At 51.4% G+C, this 21,993-nt stretch overlaps 6 protein-coding genes across 6 annotated transcripts; 2 read left to right on the top strand and 4 right to left on the bottom strand.

The window, feature by feature from the left end:
- Positions 1–259: 259 nt before the first annotated feature.
- Positions 260–1,089, bottom strand: CONPUDRAFT_73148 (uncharacterized protein; the record flags this gene model as incomplete). The annotated part of the gene is made up of 2 exons (XM_007770132.1): positions 260–280; positions 307–1,089. The coding sequence occupies 2 exons, from the start codon at positions 1,087–1,089 to the stop codon at positions 260–262; spliced, it is 804 nt and encodes a 267-aa protein (XP_007768322.1).
- Positions 1,090–2,549: 1,460 nt separating this feature from the next.
- CONPUDRAFT_153954 (uncharacterized protein) lies at positions 2,550–4,362 on the bottom strand (the record flags this gene model as incomplete). Its single annotated transcript, XM_007770566.1, has 4 exons — positions 2,550–2,912; positions 2,971–3,303; positions 3,352–3,452; positions 3,867–4,362. The coding sequence occupies 4 exons, from the start codon at positions 4,360–4,362 to the stop codon at positions 2,550–2,552; spliced, it is 1,293 nt and encodes a 430-aa protein (XP_007768756.1).
- Positions 4,363–8,503: 4,141 nt separating this feature from the next.
- On the bottom strand, positions 8,504–9,190 carry CONPUDRAFT_40699 (uncharacterized protein; the record flags this gene model as incomplete). Its single annotated transcript, XM_007770000.1, has 1 exon — positions 8,504–9,190. A coding segment is annotated over one exon (687 nt), but the record flags the coding sequence as incomplete, so codon positions are not given.
- Positions 9,191–11,191: 2,001 nt separating this feature from the next.
- Positions 11,192–13,396, top strand: CONPUDRAFT_144195 (uncharacterized protein; the record flags this gene model as incomplete). Its single annotated transcript, XM_007770565.1, has 3 exons — positions 11,192–11,248; positions 11,305–12,036; positions 12,111–13,396. The coding sequence occupies 3 exons, from the start codon at positions 11,192–11,194 to the stop codon at positions 13,302–13,304; spliced, it is 1,983 nt and encodes a 660-aa protein (XP_007768755.1). The 3' UTR covers positions 13,305–13,396.
- A 188-nt stretch (positions 13,397–13,584) lies between these two features.
- Positions 13,585–15,188, bottom strand: CONPUDRAFT_55506 (cytochrome P450; the record flags this gene model as incomplete). Its single annotated transcript, XM_007770014.1, has 8 exons — positions 13,585–13,663; positions 13,712–13,981; positions 14,054–14,058; positions 14,104–14,390; positions 14,507–14,621; positions 14,671–14,786; positions 14,840–14,991; positions 15,046–15,188. Coding segments are annotated over 8 exons (1,167 nt in total), but the record flags the coding sequence as incomplete, so codon positions are not given.
- Positions 15,189–19,341: 4,153 nt separating this feature from the next.
- Positions 19,342–21,807, top strand: CONPUDRAFT_124522 (Pkinase-domain-containing protein). The gene is made up of 4 exons (XM_007770564.1): positions 19,342–20,328; positions 20,395–20,907; positions 20,973–21,542; positions 21,605–21,807. Exons 1-4 carry the CDS (start codon positions 19,462–19,464, stop codon positions 21,638–21,640), a joined length of 1,986 nt encoding a protein of 661 aa, XP_007768754.1. The 5' UTR covers positions 19,342–19,461; the 3' UTR covers positions 21,641–21,807.
- Positions 21,808–21,993: the final 186 nt, after the last annotated feature.

Below are 21,993 nucleotides of genomic sequence, written 5' to 3'. Positions count from 1 at the left end.
TTGTTGCGAGGCGTGTAGCCTCAGCTTGAGCACGCGACATCTGAGGGAAAAAAGAATGGATTCGTGATTGAACTACAGTATGGGGAGGGGCAGGGGATAGAGCTACGGTAGCAGAGCTAATGTAATAAGGTAGCGAAGAACTAGCAGAGGAATGAGGGGATCCGGATGGAGAGCCAAGAGCTTGAGGGATTGGTAACCCAGTGAGGCGGCGACCATCATGACGTGAAGTGATGATATCATTGAGGGAGCCTAATGCCGGCTACGAAACATAAGCTACGGGCTAGAAACATTGGATGGGGCACTTACAAAAGAATATAGACCATTGTGCGTCGCCAGGAGTAACACATACTCGAGACGCTCAGCCCTCGCATGCTCCGATGTCCAAGGCTTTGTCTCTGGCCAGATGAAGCGTTCAATGGTGTTGATCGTGATGTCGGGGCATGAGTAGTCGTCATGTTGCGTAGCATGGGGCAGTGTCTTGACAGAATGTTGGAACGTGAGGCCGAGAGCGTTGCCAAAGTTGCGCATGCCTCGGAGGTCATGTGCACTGATGTTGCGATTAAGGGAGTCACCGTACCAGATGGAAGTGTCGGCGAAGTCGAGCATGGCAGTGGAGAAATGGTTTTCGTTGACGTGCAGGGGGAAGATAAGCTTGAATTGGAAACTGCGGCTGCGTGCTTCATCACCGAGACGTCGGAGGAAAGATAGTTGACCGGGCTTGTCGCTGTCGAACCGGGACCAGTCGATGTGCCTGTCAAAGAGAAAGGGATGCTGTACCTCGAGCGTAGAGACATGAACGTCACTACGTATGCTGCCAGCACTCTGCCAGTCGGCAAGCATGCCACAAGCAGTGTCCAAAAGAGTACCGGAGAGTGGTTGGTCGAAGAAGAGGGGGATGAGCTGGGGGGAGTACAGGTTGTGCTTCGGATGGACACAGGTGTTCCACCCGACCGTGGAGAAGAACTCCTCGAGACCTTGAGGAAGATGAGCTAGATACGAAGGGAGGGTGGCCAGGGTGGTGGAAAGACGAGTCCGGAGGGCGAGGTCCACAGCCATCCACTGCTGCCAAAGTTCGGAGGTCGTCCGCATGACAAACCAGTATTGCAATGCATAGGGGGGGAGGTGAAGGTGAGGAACCAGCCCTGCAAAGCTGCAGGGCTTGGTATTGCCATGAATACGAAAGTGGGTGCGTAGGGCATTCTCGAGATTGACAAGATATGAACGGGGTGGGATGGCGATTGTTTTGAGAGGTGGGTCAATTGATGGGATATGATGAGTGACAGCGTCATGAGCCAGAACAGGAGGGTCAGAGTTGGCAAGAGGGGGGAGGGAGCAGCGAAGGAAGGTGGCAATGGGGAGGGATGAAGGCGGCAGAGAGTCTGCAAGGCGTGGAGGAAGAGAGTGCCCATAATGCAGGAGGAGGTTTTCGAGCGAGTCAGTCATGATTAGAGGGAAATTCCAGCATGCGACGCACCTTGGTCCCGGTCCCTTTCGTTAAGTATCCACTCGCTGTAGCCTCAACTCCTCGCCCATCCGACCGAGATCCTCAAGAATGCTTCCTACCAAGTTGGTAGAAGCTCCTTCGGCACCGTGTTTGCTCTGGGTCCACTTCTTTCTTATTGAATGAGAGGGGAGGGACCAATAGCAGAGGTGAGAAGTTGGCAATGGAGCCGCAATTTTGACAGCTGAGACAAGAGAAGGAAAGTGGGAGTAGCACCTCGAGGCTAACAGTGAGAGTCCTCGAGCTATCGACGAAGCACGGTCACGGACGCTGATGACCGCGGACTACTGTCACACGTCACGACCGGGCCTGAACAGCGGTGACCGAGGCGCCTGTTCTTCGGCGCTTCATTACATAAGGTTTTGATGAACGCTTGGTCGAAATGCTACAGTATGTTAGGCTGAACCTCGTAGAACACTACTGTTACGAGTTCTGACTTAGTGCTCGGAGAGCTTCTTAGATTCGGACTACTAGCTCGCAGCTAGCTTTGCTTTAGATAATACTTAGTAGTATTAGAGGTAGACTAAAAGTCTGAGGGGGCGAGGCTCAGTACAGCGCCCTTATATACTGTCTAGCTACTGGTCATGTGACATTGAGATAATAATGCTATTGGTTGAGAAGAGCCATTGTTCTACGAGTTAGGCAATGGCGATTACTCAGCAATCCCGATTTAATCGGTGATTAATCAGCAAATCCCAGTTTAACCGGTGATTATTCATCTTATGATCTGTGGCGTCATTAGTGGTACAATGTTTATTATACACTGCTAATAATCGTACACAAGCGTTAGATGCGAGAGTAAGTACTAATGTCTATGCAGTACTACTCGAGAATACAAGATACGAAAAAGTAAAACGTTCGGCTGCGCTGGCGATGACCGATAGTAACGAGAACCCCACCCAGGTCGTAACAATACCTCCCCTCTTTGGATCGAACTGACCTCAGTTCGAAGGAGATAATTGAACTTCTGAAAAACCCTTGATTAGAGGACCGAGAATTTCTGAGAATTTCTGAGCGTCGTGCTTACGCTGCTCCTCGGTCTGGTTCATCAGACGACGAAGGCCGGCATTGGCCTTGTTGCGTCGTACGGGGGCGGCGGCTGGTAGGCGGCGTCCTGTCGAAGCAGGAGCGGCGGCATGCCGTAGACGGCAGTCCCCAGGGGGGTGTCCGGGCTGCTCCATGCCACACCGTGGGCAGGAGTATAGCCAGCAATCCCAGCGGGTATGACCCCGACCCTGGCACCGATAGCAGATGGCGTTGACGAATGCCTGTCTGCACCAGTGAACGTCTCCGTCGTCCTGTACCACTGGTACGACTCGTCGGGGGTCGTCGGCCATGCGTCCCTTGTTCCATCGGTCGGCGTCCCGTTGCGTGTAGATGGGAGGTCACGCTCCCCGAAACCGAAGCGTCGCTGACGGGATATGTCGTGAGCGGACTTCGGGGGAAGGGGGTGGAGTGAATTGACAGACCTCCATCTCTTGAGGCCCCCATGCTTCGGGTCCCCACTGTTGAGGAGCCGGGCTTGGAATCCCAACAACTCCAGGTCCTCGGAGGTCCTGGTTCGGCAGCTGGCCGGGCCATGTCGTCTCGGTGTGGGCCGGGACGTGATCGGGGCTTGCCCACGTGTGGATGGTGAGCAAGGCGTTAGTAGCCTCGACCTCCTCAGCGTTGAGGGGAGTGCCCTCAGGGGTTGTCTGGGCCGTCGAAGGCGAGTGCTGGCTCGCCGTTGACCATGGTCCTGAGGAGACGGTCTCCCATCCCGACATTGTCGAAGGAGATGGTGCCGAAGACCTGTTGACATTCTTCATGAAATATTTAGCAGGTTTCTTGATTGTTCGTGGATTACTTACCACATTCGAAGGGATTTCTCCCTGCTGAACGAGCAGCGGTAGCGGCTCGTAAGTGCCTCCAGCAGGCGGCTGTCCGACTGCCGAAATGGCAGGAGAAATGTCTATGGCGCGAATATTAACGTCGTCAGCGTGCTGTACGGGGGATTCTGGTTCGCGAGGGTCAAAGAGAGGGTTGCCTGGAAAATCGGCGCGCGAAGGGTATGCAAGACTTGTAAAAAGATTGTCGGGTAAGGATGAAGGAGGAGTAAAATATTCATTCGAAGATGGAGATGATACGTATGAAGTGTTCATAGGGGGGAGTAACGGTATAGCAACGTCCACATGAGGACAATCATCAGTCCTATGAACCCCATCGTTATCGCGAAATGGTGAATGACAAAATATACCATCCAGCGAAATGCTGGGTCGATCGAAACGGCTTGATTCGTAGGAATGAGGAGAAGAAGATCGAGAGCGGGGGTTTGAAAAACGAAGAATAGGATCATTGAGGAAAGGGTTGCCGGGGAAGTACTCACTATGGTCGTCATTCTCGTCGCCGCCGTCGCTATCATCGTCGTCGTCTCCTAGGTTCGGAGCGCCGTTGGGTCGGGCGAACCCGCTGACCGCCGCCATGTCCAGGGTTCGGGCAATGACGGTGAGTGCGCCAAGGGCCATGTCCATCTGGTCGACGTATGACTCGAAGTCGAGCCGTGCGTCCTCCTCGTCTGGCGTACACTCGTCCGCCAGGCTCTGGAGGTAATCGTGGACCTCGTGGATGAGACCGAAGGTCCAGTCGAGGTGGGACCCAATGGTCGGCGGGTTACCGTCCGCGTCGGCGTAGGTCCTGCTGAAGAAGGAGCGACGACCACGAGGGTCGTTGAACAGCCTTCGCGTGGCGATGTGCTGGCGGTTGTAGTCAGGTTCGAGGATGATCTGGAGGAGAGTCCTCGGGTCGTTGGTCATGAAGGAGAGGCCCCTGGCTAGGGCCATCATGGGGTAGGAGTTGGCGGAGGAGGTTGAGTGCGAGGTCATGGTCACTGGGGAGTACGATAGTAGGATGAGTAAGAGTGATTGATTTGGGGGTGATGATGAGGAAGTATTTGTAGACTTTACCGGTGGTGGTGGCAACGAAGTATCGGTTGATAGAGTTCTGAGAGCTAGAGGGCATTCACTTAGTGAGGCGCTGAGCTTGCAAATACCTGCGCTCGAGCGCTTTTATACTCCTGCAGGATGTCCTTGGCTCCGAATTTGACTAAGTCCGATTCTTTCTGCCACTCCCTTGTTTCGAATGGTTCTCCCTTGTAGGTAATCATAAATTGCCATTTTCCTCGAATTTTCCTATGTCCTACTATGGCCTCTACTTCGTAGAGTAGTTCACCGTCAACTAGTTCCGGTGTCTGCATTTGGTGATTTGGTCCGTGTATGGAATTTTCCTCATATGGTGTGAGCAGACTTGCGTGGAATACATTATGAATTTTCCATTTCTTAGGTAAGGCCAATCGGTATGCGATTGGGCTGATCACTTTGGTAATCTTGTATGGTCCTATCCGTTTTGGTGCGAACTTTCGACTGGAATATCTCAAATCTAGATTCTTGGCCTCTAGATAAACTTTATCCCCGAGTTGGAAGGGTTTAAACTTAGACATTTGTCGTTCGGACATTACCCTCCTGGCTAAATCATGTGCTGCTTGCGCTTCCTTTCGGGCTTTGTCTAATGTGGCTAATCTGAGACGAACATCCATATTTGTCGATCGTTCTTGAACTGTTGGAATAGGTTCCGGGTGATATCCCATAATTAGGAAGAACGGTGTTTCTTTAGTTACTGAATGAACTGCGCTATTATGACAGAATTCGGCTTCTGTAATGTGTTCGCTCCATTCTTCTGCTCTTCCTTCGCAGAATATCCTAAGATATGTTTCTAATTCTTGGTTTACACGTTCAGTTTCGCCGTCTGTTTGAGGATGAAATGCAGTTGAAAGTCTCAGTTGATAACCTAGTATGCGTCCTAGCTCTTTTGCGAAGTCGGATGCGAACTGTGGTCCTCGATCTGAGATGATACTGGTATAGAGTCCGAATCTTTTGTAAATATTATCGAAAAATAATTGCGCTATTCCTTCCACAGTGACTGTTTTAGTCGTTGGAATTACAACTACCCCCTTCGAAAGTCCATGGTCGACTACGACCAATATAGAATCATAACCTCCCGATATGGGGAGATCTGTGATTAGATCGCAGCTGATTTGTTTAAAGGGTTCTACTTCCTTTGAGGGTATAGGGGTAAGCGGTGGTACTGTAGGGTGTGTATTGACTTTATTTGTTTGACAAATTCCGCATCCTTCCACGTATTTATTTATAAACATGGTCATTCCTGGCCACCAAAAGTTCCGTGCAATTAGTTCTCGGGTTCGGAATTTCCCTGGGTGCCCTGCATGAGGCAGATCGTGGTTTGCTTTGACGATCTCCTTTCGGAGATCTGGTGGGATGTATATCCTGTTCTTATAATAGAGCCTTCCATCGGAAAACTTCCATTTTTCTCGAACTTGTGGATCTGATCCCAATGTGGATTCATTAAGGGCTTCAATTGTTTTTGTTGCCCATTGGTCGTTGGTTGTTGCTTGTTTTATTTTATTAATTAGTGCCGTGTCTAGGAGTCGGATAATTGCTTCTTGCGGTATTAAAGCCATATTCTGGTTATCTTCCGACGTATCAACTTCGTGCTTTCGTGATAATATATCCGGTATTGTCATCTCCTTGCCTGGCACATATAACCATTGTAGGTTCTTTTCGCAGATCTTGATTGCCCATCTCGCCTGTCTTCGGTTGAGATTTCTTTTTTCGGCAAAATGTATAATATTCTTGTGGTCTGTTCTAATTTCAGTTGGGAACGGGCTACCGCTGATATAGTGGTCCCATTCGTCGATTGCGCGTATTACTGCTAACATTTCTTTATCAAAAATATCGTAATTTCGTTCTGCTTCGGTTAATACCTGTGATAGATAAGCTACTGGATGTAGGTCGCCGTTTTCGTCTGCTTGCATGAGCACTGCTCCGGCCCCTACTCCAGATGCATCGGTTGCTATTATCCAGGGTTTCCCAAAGTCTGGTAGCGTTAGAATCGGCCATTCCAAAAATTTCTGTTTTAGGGTTTGGAACGCGCTTTCTTGTTCTGGTCCCCATTCCCATGGTGTTTTTCCCGTTCTTTCGGTTAACGGTTTCACCAGAGTCGAGTAATCCCAGATAAATTTTCTATAATAGTTTGCTAGCCCTAAAAACTTCCGTAGTTGCTTCTTCTTCTGGGCTTGAATCCATTGGATTCGTCCTGTTTCCCCTTTAGACTTACCGCTGTTTGGGTTCGACGGTTGCCATTTATCAGGACTTTCCCAGTTTCGGATCGCTTCTACTGTTTTCGGGTTCATCATCATCTTTCCTTCTTTGAAAACGTGTCCTAGGAACAAAACTTCTTCCTGTTCGAATGAACACTTTTCGGGATTGAGATAGAGTTTATGTTTTCTTAACACGTCTAGAATAATCTTGACATATCTAGAGTGTTCTTCTCTCGTTTTCGTATAGATTAGGATATCGTCCATATAAATTACTACCCATCCCTTATGGAGTTGTTCGCTAAAAATATCGTCCATAAACGCCTGAAAGGTTGCTGGTGAATTACTGAGTCCGAAGTACATTACATTCGGCTCAAATAGTCCCATTGGAGTAATGAATGCAGCCTTCCAGCGATCCTCGGGTATAATTCTAATATTATTGTATCCGTTCTTAAGGTCAAACTTTGTGAAGTATTTGGCCTTCGTTAACTTATCAAATAAGTCTGTTATTCTTGGTAACGGGTAAGCGTTTTTCTTCGTGAATTCATTCAGGTACCTATAGTCCTGGATCGGTCGTAGCTTCCCATTTGCTTTTTCTCTAAAGAAGAACGGTACAGCTTGTGGTGACTTAGATCGTGAGATCTTCTTTGTTCTTAAACTTTCGTCTATAAACTCCTTTAGGGCATTTTCCCATTGCGGAGTCATCGAGTAGTTCTTTGCTCTTTTTGGAACAAAGTCCTCCTTTAACTCGATTCGGTGATCATATTCTCTTTCGGGTGGATATTCAAATTCTCCCTCCAAGAAGACGTCTAGGTAGTCCCTATATTCTTTCGGGATCTGATCTAGATAGGATTTACTTTGTCCTTTCTGATCGTCGTGGTTTTTCCCCTGGTTTTTCCCTTTTATTCCTTTTTCGTCTTTGGTATCCTCAATTCGTCTGATTGGGATATGATCGCTGTCTTCAGTGATCGAGATTAGTCGTAATGTTCCTTTTTGTGGAACGAAAAGGGTTCCGTCTTTGTAATCTATCCTTGTCTGATTTCTTACTAACCACGAGTGTCCTAGAATGGCTTTATCCATTCCGAGTTTCGTTACTGTGAAGGTTTCTTTGGATTGGAACTTCCCTGCTGTAAAAGGAAGTGTTACCGTTCGTTTCTTCACCTGTTTGGCATTACCATTTGCCATTCGTATATTGATATAATCTTCGTGTTCCTTTATTGGAAATCGCTTTTCTCTGGCGTAGTCAGCGTCTATTACTGAGACCTGAGCGCCGCTATCTATAAGAGCTACTGTCGACTCTTTCCGGCCTCCGATTCTTGTATCTACTTCTAGATATAATCCTTTCCTATTCTGGATTCCTTCGATAATCGGGGCTATTCGTTGTGAATCCTTCATCGAATCCCCATTCAAAAATCCTGGGAATCGGATTCTTCCTCCTTAGCTATTTCCTGAACGTCTATTTCTGAATCTTCTTCGATTTCTCGGACGTTCTTGTTCTTTCGGAAATTCCCTTGGGTTCTATTATTATTCCTTTCTTGTTTCCGAGGAGGTTTAGGGGGTTGTCCCTTAACCGGTGGTAGTTTCCCTCCTAGTTCCTTATAGTGTTTGTGTTGGGTATGCCCAGTTTTGTGGCATAAATAGCATTTCCCTTCTTGACGGTGTTTCTTCCGATCTTCATAATTCATCCGGATAGCATCTACATCCATCGCGTCGGGATCTCGCTGATGCGACCTACTTCCGCCATGATTATGGGAGTGGGATGTTTGATTTTTATAGAGTGATGCTTCCGGTAATTTATGTCCTAGGGCTACTGAATATTGTCTTCGCCAGTTGTAGGCTTCCGTTACTTCGGGTATCCAATCGGCTAATGTTTCCGGAGGTTTTCCTCGGTTAATAATTGATAACGCGAGATCTTGGTCTAACCCTCTCATAAACATCTGAACGATTGTCTTTCCATCGGGTAATTTGGATCGCATAAATGCTGATTGGAACTTCTGGATATAGTCATCCAAAGTTCGGCACTTCTTCTGAGTTAAGGTTTGCATTTCCGAGATAGCCGAATTTTCTTGGTCTAGGGGTTGGAATGATAACCAAAATTGGTCACCAAATTCGTCCCATGTTCCCCAAGCACTATCTGTTTTTCCCAGTCGTCTATTCTGATATTCTTTTGCCATAACTTTCTGATAAAAAGAATCTACCCATTCTCGAGCTGTACCTTTAGTCATTCTTTGAGTGGCAAACTTAACCCATGATTCATCGGTATCGTATATCTCATGATTTTCTTCTAAATATACTCTGACGGAGATGAACCATCTGACTGCGTCCTTTCGATTCCCATCAAAATGGGTAGGATCTCCGATGTGTTTCTCCTTTGCGTATGGTTTCCTATTTCCACTCCCTTCTTCTCCTGAATTAGTGGGAATTCTCGGGTTTCTAGGACCGGGGCCATTTGGCCCTCTTGGGTCATCGGGGTCGTCTGGATCGTCTGGATCACCCAGGTCGCCTGGGTTTCCTGAACCCCCTTGTCCCTTATCAGGTTCTTTTCCCTTTTTGCGAGATTCTCTTATTCTTTGCTGCCACGTCCTTGGTGCTCCAATTCCTAAATGAGGAGCTGGGTCTCGTCCCATTTCTCGGACTTTGTCTTGGGCATCTGCTAAGTTTTCTTTAGCTATTTTGTTTTCGTCTTCTAAAATCTTAATCCTTGATAGTGCGTGTTGAAATATTAAATTGCACTCGAGTGTGTCTCTATCAAGGGTGCTTGCAAACAATCTTTCATTTTTCATTTCTCTTAAGAAGTCGGTGCCACTCTCCGGTTCTTCGGTTCCTCCTTCTTTTTCTGAGTACATTGAATCGGGTGAACCACTTCTTTTGACTACTTTATACTTCCTTCGGTTGTACGCTGATGCGTAGGGATCTGACGCTGTGACCGTTCCTCCCCTAGTTCTGGTTACGCTGGTACTTGTTGTAGCACCTTCATCCCCCTGAGTTATCGTAGTTGATCCGGTCATTTTTATTGGATAAAGAACTGTGTCTTTCCGTTGTAGCTCAGACTTTTAGTCTTTTGTTAGGCTGAACCTCGTAGAACACTACTGTTACGAGTTCTGACTTAGTGCTCGGAGAGCTTCTTAGATTCGGACTACTAGCTCGCAGCTAGCTTTGCTTTAGATAATACTTAGTAGTATTAGAGGTAGACTAAAAGTCTGAGGGGGCGAGGCTCAGTACAGCACCCTTATATACTGTCTAGCTACTGGTCATGTGACATTGAGATAATAATGCTATTGGTTGAGAAGAGCCATTGTTCTATGAGTTAGGCAATGGCGATTACTCAGCAATCCCGATTTAATCGGTGATTAATCAGCAAATCCCGGTTTAACCGGTGATTATTCATCTTATGATCTGTGGCGTCATTAGTGGTACAATGTTTATTATACACTGCTAATAATCGTACACAAGTGTTAGATGCGAGAGTAAGTACTAATGTCTATGCAGTACTACTCGAGAATACAAGATACGAAAAAGTAAAACGTTCGGCTGCGCTGGCGATGACCGATAGTAACGAGAACCCCACCCAGGTCGTAACAGATTACTTGAGGTCTCCGAGTCGGCTACTTTGCGTAGTCACCGGGTACTGATTGATGTCCACCAGTGTCAACCTGGGGAACAGAGATCGAAGAGGATTGGAGGAGGTTGGAGGTGACGGCAACTGCTCGTATGTCGTCGTCCTCCAAAACACTGGGGCATATTAGCGCTAGCCGAGGCTGTTCAGTGTTCAAGATCAATAGCTGTTTGAAAAAGCTTGTCGCCCATGGTTATGTCCTTTACGTGTACCTAGACTGCTGACACTCCAAGGGGAGAAAGAGGTGTGGTGTATCCGATGGGAAGACGAGGGTCGATATCCAGAAACGCGAGTGGACGATCGGAAACAAATTGATCCATCACTCTATTTATTCTAATTATCTCCTTTAATATTATATTTTAACTCCGCAAAGGCCCCGACGTCGGAATGATATCCTCCGAGACACTGAGCTTCTATCGAAGTCGTCTAAATGTCAACATGCACCCACTCCTCTTGCGATGCAGAAATCGACTGGACATCTACACCACACAGCTAGTGTTTTCCAGCGGGAACAAGAAGGGGTCTACACACTGGAGCGGCTTTATCCAAGCGCAAGACGTTATGCCATGAGTGTGTGCCTGCGACGTAACCTGTCGTAACGATCAGAAAGTTGCGCAAGACAAGGCAAGACATGTCATTTACGGGTCACGGGCACCAACGGATGACAACAATTGGAGAAAGCGATTGGCTGGGCGCTATTGAGCGGAGACTATTGGGTCCTGGCCGAGATGCGGCACGAGACGGCATCTTCGATTAGTTGGATCCTCCCTGCCGCTTCTCTTCTCCTTTTCACCATCAAAGACTTGGACTGAATTGACGCCACCCAGGCGACAAATGTGAGCGCTTGAGCATGCGCGCATTATAGTCCCTTGCTCAGCTCCCCTCCGCTCCGGACGCATTCACTTTGCTACTTGGTGCTTGAATCATGGCGGAGCAGCCTCCTCATCTGAGAATAACACTCAACGATATCCTCAGCTTCCCGGTATGTCCATCTCAGCCTCCATCAGGAATGATCCCGTTTGAACTGCCTTACTACAGTACCGTCTCTGTCATCCTCCTCCCGCAGTAGGCAAAGTCAGGTCCTGGAGCGTCACACCATTCGTCGATGTCAAGCTCGATGATGTCCTCGCTCGGAAACACATCCCCCCGCTCGGCCTAAAGGATTTCGAGGAGTATCTCATCTTTGTTGAGCAAGCCCCCGAAAACCTTTACTTCATCCTATGGCTTCAGGACTACACCGCGCGCCACGCCACCTGGGGCCAGCGCGCGCAGGTCGCTCGACCAGCCGGCGGCAACACCCTCCCCCCAGACTCCTCCCTCGCACTCTTCTACGCACGCGCGAAACAGACGTTCTTCACGCCCAACGCCGCTTTCGAGCTTGACGTCCCCTCGGACATTCTCGCTCCGTTCCACGCGCCATCGTTCCGGTCCAACTCCCCTGGGAATCGCGTACGGTCTTATTCGCTTCAGTGGCAGGCGCAGGTTGTGCACCCGGACCCATCAATATTCAACGATTTGGAAGCCGAGGTCAGGCTCAAACTTGAGCAATCGCTTTCCGAGTTTATTCGGGCGGCGTCTACTAACGTTGGCTCAACAAGGGCAGCATGTGGTATCACTGCGGGTATTACGTTCCTTCTCCTTGCCGGCTTAGTTCCTCTGGTACTCGAAACCGGAAATTGGACTATGGGGCCGCATAGCCGGCTCATGCGTCTCGTCTCGCTGCCCGGCATCTGGCTCGGGCTGACTATTCTCATTGCTAGTCTCCATGGCGTAAGGGCTTCTTCCGTCGGACTTCATATGTGTATTCGCCCTCTGATCTTTGTCATGACCTTGTTTCTATGTAGGTATGCATCATGATCTATGTCTTCGGTGATATCCGTCAACTACGCAAATTCGAGCTCGAACGTCCACCTATCTCAAGACCGATCCCCGTCGGACCAGTGACCAACCCAACGCTTCCTAAGCCGGCGATGACGGTTGCGCCCGCACCGTGCCCACCAGTTGTGCAGCCCCCAAGTCAGAATGACAGCCAAGGCTCTCGCCAGATCATGCCTCCTTCTGAGCCACAAACTACACATTATTTTCCGTCCACCGCATCGCTCTCGTCTGCTCATTCTTCCAGCGAGGATGCATGCGACGAAATATCATCCATTGAGTCATTCGACATTTCCCCAGCCTACTTTGATCCTTTCCCCGCACCCGAAGGGCCAGCCACGTCCGCCGCATTCTACCGCACTACTGCGATGCCTGTCCATTCTCTGCCTCCACAACCTTCACCCCCAGCACGGGTGGCCGTGGACCCTAACGCGTGCGCCTTCCCGGCGGTGACGTATATACCCCCTGACGTCCGCGCGCGGCACCCGCATCTCGCGTCTTACACACACCCTCTTCCCCGACCCCAATCAACCCGCGCGAATGCCTCTGTAACGCCGGCGGTAGGAGCACGCTTTATTCCACCCGATGACCTCGAACCTGCTTCTCCGTGTGATACCTCTGCAACCGCCATTGAACGCTGCGAGGACGCCGCCGACGAGCTCGAGAGGGGATACCGCAAGGATAGGCCCTGCCCGGAGCCAGCGAAGCCCGTGTTCGATTTCGATCTGCTGCCTATTCCTGTGAAACCTATGCCAGCGGCTGTCAACAAGCCGCTGCCGAGCATCCCCCCTCGCAAGTCCTCGACGGCTTCCGAACAGCACCACCAGAGAACGCCGGAGTCCATCCTCGGACGCATCCAGTACAAGTGCAACACAAGGGCGTACCACGCTGACACCAGCGCCGTTTCGGAGAAGTACACGGGCTCCCCCGGCCAACCGCACTCCTCTCCGAGTCGAGGGAGCGGCGGCCCGGGCCTCCTTTCGTCCGCCCGTGCGCTCGTTCTCCCGCGCTTCACGGCGCATGTGCCGTTCCTTACGCCCGTCACGCGCGTGCGCTCGCCGGTCGTCGTGCGCGCGCAGTGGGAGGTGACGGTGCGCTCGGCGGCGCTCGCGCTCGTGATTTCGGCGGTGTTGATGGGCGTTGTTGTTGGTGCTGTTCCGTGAGTGGGGTAACTCGTTGACGGACACTGGCAGGAGGACCTTGGTTGGTGTTTGTCAGATGTGCGAACACTTGATATACCCTCATGTTGGTATTTGGAGTGTCTGGGTGGTTTGTCGTCGTCGGTTTACTGGGACATTGCGGTTGCTCATATTGCTCCCTAAGGCTTCTTCGTCTTGTGTCTGTGGTTGTAGGTGCATTTCGTACTCATCCATTCGTTCGTTCGCGTGTTATATGCAGTCCATTGTACAGTATACCCCATCTCTTGTAATTGTGTTCATGGATTTACTGCTCCATGTTTCTAAGTACAGCTTCCGGACCACTGGTTCTAGGTGTAATTGAGCAACGGAAATCCGTTGGATATCTTCAAGGGGATTCAGTCTCTGCACTCACTCGCGCTACGGGCACTCACGATACTAGCCCCGTTGTCCACCGTGGCGGGGAATCCACTTCGTTGCCGTCTCCATCTTTCTCCTTCGAAATGTTAAACATGGTAAGTATAGTCGCTGTAGCTAACCAAAGCGAGGATTCGGCGAAGTGTTGTCCCGGGCAAACACGTCTTCCAAACCCAAAGGTCATTGCGTATGATGTGTCATCCGAGATTGAACCGTCGGGACGAAGCCAGCGTTCAGGATTGAAGGTGTCAGGATCTGCGTAGATGCGCTCGTCGTGAAAGATGTCCCTGATGTTGCGATGTTGTGTTGGTTACTTCCTTGGGTGATATAGTATGTGCACCCACGTACCAGAGATTTACAAGGACTGTGGCGCCTATCGAAGTGAGAGATCGTGAATTTGAATATGCACAGTATATCGGTTTGAGGCTTCACCTTTTGGTATCAAGTAGCCCTCGTAAGTGTCATCGGCACTGGTGCTGTGTGGGATGTTAATCGGGACGACCGAAGTCCACCGTATGGTCTCCCTCAGGACCGCGTCTACCAACGGTAGAGAATTCCTGTCTTCAAACGTAGGCAATCTATCCGCTCCCAGTGCCTCAGTTATTTGCTGTTGGACGCGTCTCTGAGCTTCGCCATGCGTTAACATTGCATATACAAAGCTCAGAAGAACCGATGTCGTCTGTCGGGAGTGTTTAACTTTAGTGAATATGCCAATCAGAATATGAGAACATACTGTCTCCGCTCCAGCTAGACATGATAGTTTCATCAATCCTGGCTACCAATAACATGGACAACTTTAAGTTACGCACCACCAAACGCTGTAAAAGCTGCATTTTTGAGCGCCGCCTCTGCATGATCTGAGGGTGGACTGTCGTTCCATTTCCGCAATATGCCAGCTACCATAGAGGCTGAAACTGGTCCGTTTGACTAAGACACATATATCAGTATGAGCTCATTGCTAGGAACAAAGGCTCACTAGAGCGGCTTTAGCATGCTCGTAAGGTGTGATCGTGGCTGTACTTATACTATTGCATAGTGCTGCTATCGTCGTCCTGAAACCGAAGTCCGGGAGCCATTTTGGCAGCCTCGTAACTAGATAACCAAGATGTATCAAGTTCCTCTGTTGATCAGGCGGAGAAACATACGAAGGGGTAGTGCCGAGATAAGTCCTACATTGGTGAATGCGGCGTTTGCGACAATGAGGTCGTCCGCGGTTTCTACAATGCGGAGCAAGGGATCTTCAGCTGAAGTTACTTCGTACCCATAAACGGCAGATAGAATGGTAGATGCTGCATATCTGATATGAATATGTATGAGAAAACAACATAAGCTGAGCCCTAAAGTAGCTCACGAGTGGAAGTGCTCTCCAAATGATCCGGGATCGGATAGCAGGTATGAAAGAAGTACCCGAGTTCCGTGTATTTGCGTTGTTTGGTATTGGGACACTGCATCGCGCTTGAATGCATCATTATATAGGCGACGATGTAATTTCCATTCCTCTGAGTAGCCAAGGAACGCAGTGATAGTACCAAGACCCAAGCTAGATTTGATCAACGTCCAAACAAGAGGTTGATGCTATGACCGCGTACTTACGCGCTATAAGCTCCCACGAAAGGTCTATCCGAGTACTTGGCAGAACGTTTGTCCAAAAGTTCTTTGGCAATCTCGGGCGAGCTGATGACTATGATCTTCTGGCCCAACACGCTGCAGTATACCAGATCACCTTGCATGAGCGTGCATCAGCCGTTGATAAGTAAGTATGACCTCATAAAGTCCTTACCAAACCGACGTTTAAGCAAGCCGAACGACTTTTGGGGTCTCGTCCAATCTATTTGCAGTGCGTTCCCAACCAAGGGAAGCCCAGCAGGACCAGGTGGTAGTCGAACACCACCACTGCGGATGGTAGCATGCCCCTTGAAAATAATGTAGGCTAAGAGAGAAAGGACGGTACCAGCGATCCAAGTGGTAAACATTGAGACAAATTTACCGGATGCCATGAGTGGTGTGCAGCTTTATACGAGGTCAGGCGCTTGTACTAGGGGTGAAATTTGCAAAGAAGATTCGACAAGCTCACCATTGAAAGATAGTAGCAGGAAAAATGGAGGGCACCCTCTATTTACAAACTACCATTTATGCGGAACGTGGACACGTAATGCACGTTAACACGTACTACCGAACGCCAACAAGGTGCCTCCACTGATACTCCACCGACCGAAACTTGTCGTAGAACTTCCTATATAGGCGTATACTGGAGAAGGGAAAGGCAGCTTCCCTTCTCTCGCAAGGAGATCTACAACTTGAAAGCCGCAACAAACTTCCACTTGATGATAAATTACCTGCGTGCACTGCGGATCAAACCGTGGTTTTGCCGGGAGAAGTGAGACAGAATATGACGATTTGAAAGCCCTTTTACGCGTGACCTCTCCCACGAGAAAAGTGAGCGAAAATTTTAACTTATGCAAGGTTTGAACGTTCAAACGTTTACGTTCATGTTCAGCGCCGAAGTGTTCGGAACCCCCTTTCTCCCCTATCGAGACAATGATAGCGAGGCGTATACAGTATAGCCCAGGGTATAGCCCTTGGCAAGATCCTGGAGCATCAGTGCTAATGTCATCCGCTACCAGATAATCGCGAAAAGTACTCAATCATCTCCCTTGGACTTTGCACTTCACTGCGAGTTGAATTGGTGGGGGGTGGGGGGTGTCCGCTAGGCCCTTTCAACCTACCCCGACAACCGTCCCTATCAATGCATCATTACTGGTCTTCGCTGCAATTCTGTTTGGCTGCGACATGATATAGGCTTATACATATTTTACTACGTTTGCGGCGGAGGATAAAACTGGCTTTAAGGCATTGGCACGTCTCTCAAGCGTTTATAGAATTTCCAAGTCCGTATAGACTGCTTGCTAGCTGCGTAAGGCGTCTTTGAACGGCTATGTCATGCTTTCAACTATCAAGTATTGTTCGACAGATTACACGGACGCGCTCGACTACGCCACGGGGATGATTGCCGATGAAAATTCTATCGAATACGAGCTATTGCAAGTGGCATAGAGTCATGACGCATTGGCAAGGTAGGTGGCTGGAGTTGCACTCGCCAATAATTAACGACTCGGAGCTGATAGGATTTTGTAGCCGACACTTGTTTCTGGAGTTGTGCTGGAATTTACTTCTCGTAACCGCCAATGGTTCAACCTCGCCTGCATTTGTTTACCTCTCCTCTCTTGTGACGCATCCAGATTAATAAGACTTCGTTGCCTTGCATCTGTGGCATCCTCTTCCAAAGTTATAGCTCCTTGTTAATGAAGTCTCAAGAACGTCGCTTGAGCTTGAAGAGAAGGCACTGCTGGCTATGCAAGCAAATGAAGTTGTAAAGTGTACGTGATGAGTCGCTTGATGACATGGAGGTGTTTCCGGCGTTGAATATTGTCCGGGAGGGTCGTATGCTTGTGGTGTCTTGGTTCGGCTACACTGGCTGAAGTGCTGAACAGTGCATCATCGATACATGTCGACAACCCAGACTCTGGAGGAGTTGTTGACGTAGGGTGACACTGACTTAATTTTTTTTTTTTTTTTTTTTTTTTTACAAAACTTTGACTCCTGAAGTTGACTTAGAATTACATCCCGGAAAACACTGACTGCTGAAAACCGAAAGGGACAAAGAGAAAAAAGCGTGGTTTGGTTGACGGATGCAAAACGGATGTGCTTGCCGGAAACCGGGGTGGTTACGTAAGAGTGAGGCAAATGACAGTCGCACGTGACCTGTCGCGCGCAACGCCTCGTGTTGTTCGAATCTCGAACGCACATAACACAGCCCAAAACGTCCCTTTTCCCTCCGTCCTCACCTCAAGACACCCGTCTCCCCTTCGCTGTCACGGACGACGCGTGTCTCAGCTCTCCATTGTCTTACTTTGGACTAGCGTCGAATCAACTCACTGATCAAGACACCCAACAGGACGACACAAGACACCCGCGACTGTTGCACAATGATTCCGTCCACATCCTCGAGAACATCGTCGCCAACAGCATTGCCGCGAATCTCACCACCGCATACACCCCCATCAACCTCGCTCGACGTTCCACCCATACCGGCGCGCCAGACATCGCCTCAAGCGGGTTCGGACGACTCGTCCATCATCGAGCTCTCATTCGACTACGAGCTCGACTCGGCTGGCAACTATGTTCGCGTATCAAAAGGTTCCTCGAGATCCGACCAGTCCAGCCCACCAACACCTCAGGACATCCTCAAAGACGTGCCCAACCTGAAGCTCGATTCCCACAAGCCGTCAACATCACCACCTTCCTCCCTCGCACCACAGCCTTCCCTCCACCCCTTGCCGACGTCGTATGTCAACCTCAACATCGATCAAGACAAGCTCTCTTCAAGTGGCATCTCCCATGCGCGGGGCTCCCTGTCGCGATCAGAGAGCGCGTTTGGGATGCTCGAGCATGGTGGTGCGAGTGGCTCGAACGGGCGCCTGACCACCCGGGATGACCTATCGCAACTACCACCGCCACCCCACTCATCCGTGACAGCCTCGCGCTCATTCCAGCGAGTCCCATCGCATCCAGCCACCCTCAGCACTACTCCGGGCGCTCCCTCGGCACGCTCCGGAGGCATACCGCTCTCGGGCGGTCTCCGCGGGACGGGCCGCAAACTCGGCCGACCCCTACGTATTCCCCTCGAAGCCTACCGCGAGTCGCTCAGCAAGGCCGCCCCATCATCTGCTCAGCCTCTTGATGATGCCCGTTACGATGAGTGGGACCTCCGTACCCAGGAGGAGAAGGAGAATTACGGGAGTGGCGCCAACAGTGCGCCCCTCGAGCCTACCGACATTCTCCCACCCGACCTCCCCCCACCGAAGAAGGGCTCCCCGCCGCTGGCGAGCCGCTCTATATCGAGTAGCCAGATCGACGGACGCGCGGTCTCGGGCCTCCCCAGTCGTGCCTATTCATCGTCTACCTTCAACTCAAACGGGCCCCAGCGGCCTGGGTCTGGCGGCTCAAGCCGACAGATCCTTGCAGGGCCCAGCCGAGCCGGGCGGATTCTCATGGGCGCCAAGTACGCGTCAGGTCCTGGCATCGACAAGATAACGGAGCACGAGCCCGAGGTGCACGATCAGGGCTACGAGCGGGATGCTGGGTGGAGCGAGAGCGAGCAGGAGGGCGACCGCGGCGAGTACTTCCGGTACAATATGAACGGAGACGACGGTGATGTAGACATGCGCCCACCATCCTCCTCTTCGGCTGGAGCAGGGGGCAACGGTGCGCGGCACATGAACTACGTGCCACCCGCAGCGACACTTTCCAAGTCTACCGGGACTCGACCACGCCGGAGCGCAAGCATGGGCGAGGCACCCTTGGGAGGTGCGTTCTCTATCTGGATCATGACGTTTGCACGTTGGTGTGTACAGCCCTTGACTGACCGGATGGTTCCTTGCAACAGGCGAGACTTCTCCGCGGGCGCATCATCACCAGGCTCTGTCCGGCGGGAACGGGACCGGCGGCTCATACGGCCCATCATCCTCACGCCCTGGCTCCAGCATAGGTCACAACAACAACGTGGGTCGCATGAGGCGACCTGGAAGCGACCACCTGGATCGCCTGGACGGTACGTCTGCCTTTCTTTCACCTTTCACACCATTGTCTGGATCCACGTTTTTATCCTCGTCGATTTTTCTGGGCCCCCATTTGTCTTTATCCCATCATCGTTCCCGCGTCTCTCCTTCCTAGTTCCTTGCACAACGTAGCTCCTGCTGACACGAACATGGCTCTGGTGTTTGTAGACTACATGTCCGAGTACGGCCGCGACGACCCCCTCATGGCCCACGTGCCCTCGTCGTCCACTGTCTCGGCTTCAGCCACGGGAGCACCCGTGGGCAGACACTCCCCGAGTCCGACACACTTCGATGCGGCGCACTACGCGCACCATGTACGCGCCACCAACAACCGCCGCGACTCGGACACGGTGCGAAGTAGGTCGCCGACGGGGGAGCAGCAGCAGCAGCAGCAGTCGCACAAGCGGCTCTCCCCGAAGTCATTGGCCGTGGACGGGCGAAGGATGTCGCCGATTCCGTCGTCGTATCTGGAGCGGGAGCGTGAACGCGAGCGCGAGAGGGAGAGGGAACGGGAAAGCGAGAGGGATAGGGAGAGAGACAGGGAGACGCAGCGCACGCAGCGGCCGCCGTCCCAGCGCGGGGAACCCGACCCGCCCGCTGCGTCCTCGGTATATCATCGGAGAAGCCCGACGGCGCCGAGTCCGCCGACTACTAGTGGGGGGCTTGGGGGTACGGCGCAGAAGATGGGCGGGAAGACGTGGGTTGCGGGGATGGAGAGTGGGGATGAGCGGGGGATGGAGAGTGAAAGGGAGCGAGAGAGGGAATACGAACGCGATCGCGAGAGGGAGAGGGACCGGCAAGGTCTTAGGGAGAGGGAGCGGGAGCGGGACAGGGACAGGGAGAGAGAAAGGGAGAGGGAGAGGGAGAGTAACCGGCGGAGCATGGAGAGCGAGCCGGAACTGGTGAAGGGGTCCTCGGTTGGGGGTGGTGCCCGGGGCAGCGTGGCGCACAGGCAGGCGCCTCCGCCACCTGCGCAGCAGCAGCAGGCCGCGGCGGTGCGAAACCACAACATTGTCGTGCGTGTTCTATTCTTCTGGTCCTACCCAATACCAACTTCGGCGCTGATGCTGCTCTTTACGTAGGTAAACCGAAAGGTGTACGCGCGCCTGGACCTGATCGGCAAGGGCGGCTCGTCGCGCGTGTACCGCGTGATGAACGCGGCGAACGAGATCTATGCTATCAAGCGTGTCTCGCTCGACCGGACCGACGACGAGACGATGAACAGCTACCTAAACGAGATCGCGCTGCTCAAGCGGCTCGCGGGCAACCGGCGCATCATCCAGCTCTTCGACTCGGAGCTGCGCCCGGGATCGGGCGGCGCGCGAGGCCACCTGATGCTCGTGATGGAGTGCGGCGAGGTGGATTTGGCCAAGTTGCTCACGGAGAGGCAAGGGGAGGGCCTGAACATGGTGTGGGTGAGCTATTATTGGCAACAGATGCTGCAGGCGGTGCACGTTATCCACGAGGAGAAGATTGTGCATTCGGACTTGAAGCCGGCGAACTTTGTGCTTGTGCGCGGGCAGCTGAAGTTGATTGATTTTGGGATTGCGAATGCGATTGCGAATGATACGACGAATATCCAGCGGGATCATCAGGTGCGTTCCGTGCTTGTTGTTTTTGTGTGATAGGCACGTGTTGACTGACATTGTCTGCTTCGTAGATCGGAACGGTGAACTACATGTCACCCGAAGCAATCGAGCACCCCGAGGGCTTGCGCCGGCTCAAGGTCGGCCGCCCATCGGACGTCTGGTCGCTTGGGTGCATCCTGTACCAGATGGTATATGGTTCACCGCCGTTCCAGCACCTGTCAGTTTACCAGAAGATGAAAGCGATCCCGGACCTCGCGCACGAGATTGTGTTTCCTGAATCCTCCGTGCCCTCCGTCATGACCAAGACGGGCGAGCGGCGGACCCTCGATCATCTGAGTCGGCGCGTGCGTGCGGACGTGATCAGTGGTATGAAGAGCTGTCTGCATCGCAATCCGAAGGATCGGGCGACGATTCCGGAGCTGCTCGAGCAAGAGTGGGTCGCGCTCAAGGAGAACGGGGACGGCGGGGGAGTGGGCACGAGCGGAAAGAAGGGCGAGACGCAGAGGAGGAAGGACGCGAAGGCGCTGTTGGCGAAGGACGAGACGATCATCAACCCGCATTATATGCGGCAGCTGCTTGAGTATGGGATTCTCCTTGGGCAAGGAGGCAAGATTACGGAGAGTCTTGAGGATATGGCTGAGGTGCGTTTTATCTTCTTCCTTTTTATTCTTGCCCCCAGTTGACGTTGTCATACCTTGGGTAGCGCCTTGTTAATGAGCTCAAGATGGTCGACTCATGACCGGTGATTCATGTTCATTCGCATGTCGGACGTCTTCCCCTTCTCATGCATACACATCCACCCAAAACACGCACTGTGCATCTCAGTGTATTATATCTTGCATGGCGCTTATGCCCGCACCCATGTACTCCCCTTTGGCACTTCCTCTCCCACATATTGACTTTTGCCCATATTCTTGCATGTATACAACGCACACCTGCATTGTCCCATCTGTCTCCCGTGTCCCACCACTCCCATCTCCGTCATATCATTGTATTTATTGCGGTCGCCGCTCGAACGAGAGGGCCTGGTGCCTTGTTACATATCGTTGTCGTTGCTGTTGTCCTCGCTATGTTACTGCCCGCTATTGCATC

The sequence above is a fragment of the Coniophora puteana genome (genome assembly GCF_000271625.1).
Source record: "Coniophora puteana RWD-64-598 SS2 unplaced genomic scaffold CONPUscaffold_6, whole genome shotgun sequence".
In the NCBI taxonomy this organism is placed as follows: Eukaryota; Fungi; Basidiomycota; class Agaricomycetes; order Boletales; family Coniophoraceae; genus Coniophora; species Coniophora puteana.
The sequence above is the reverse complement of the archived record's forward strand: the minus strand, read 5'-3'. Positions and strand labels throughout refer to the sequence as shown.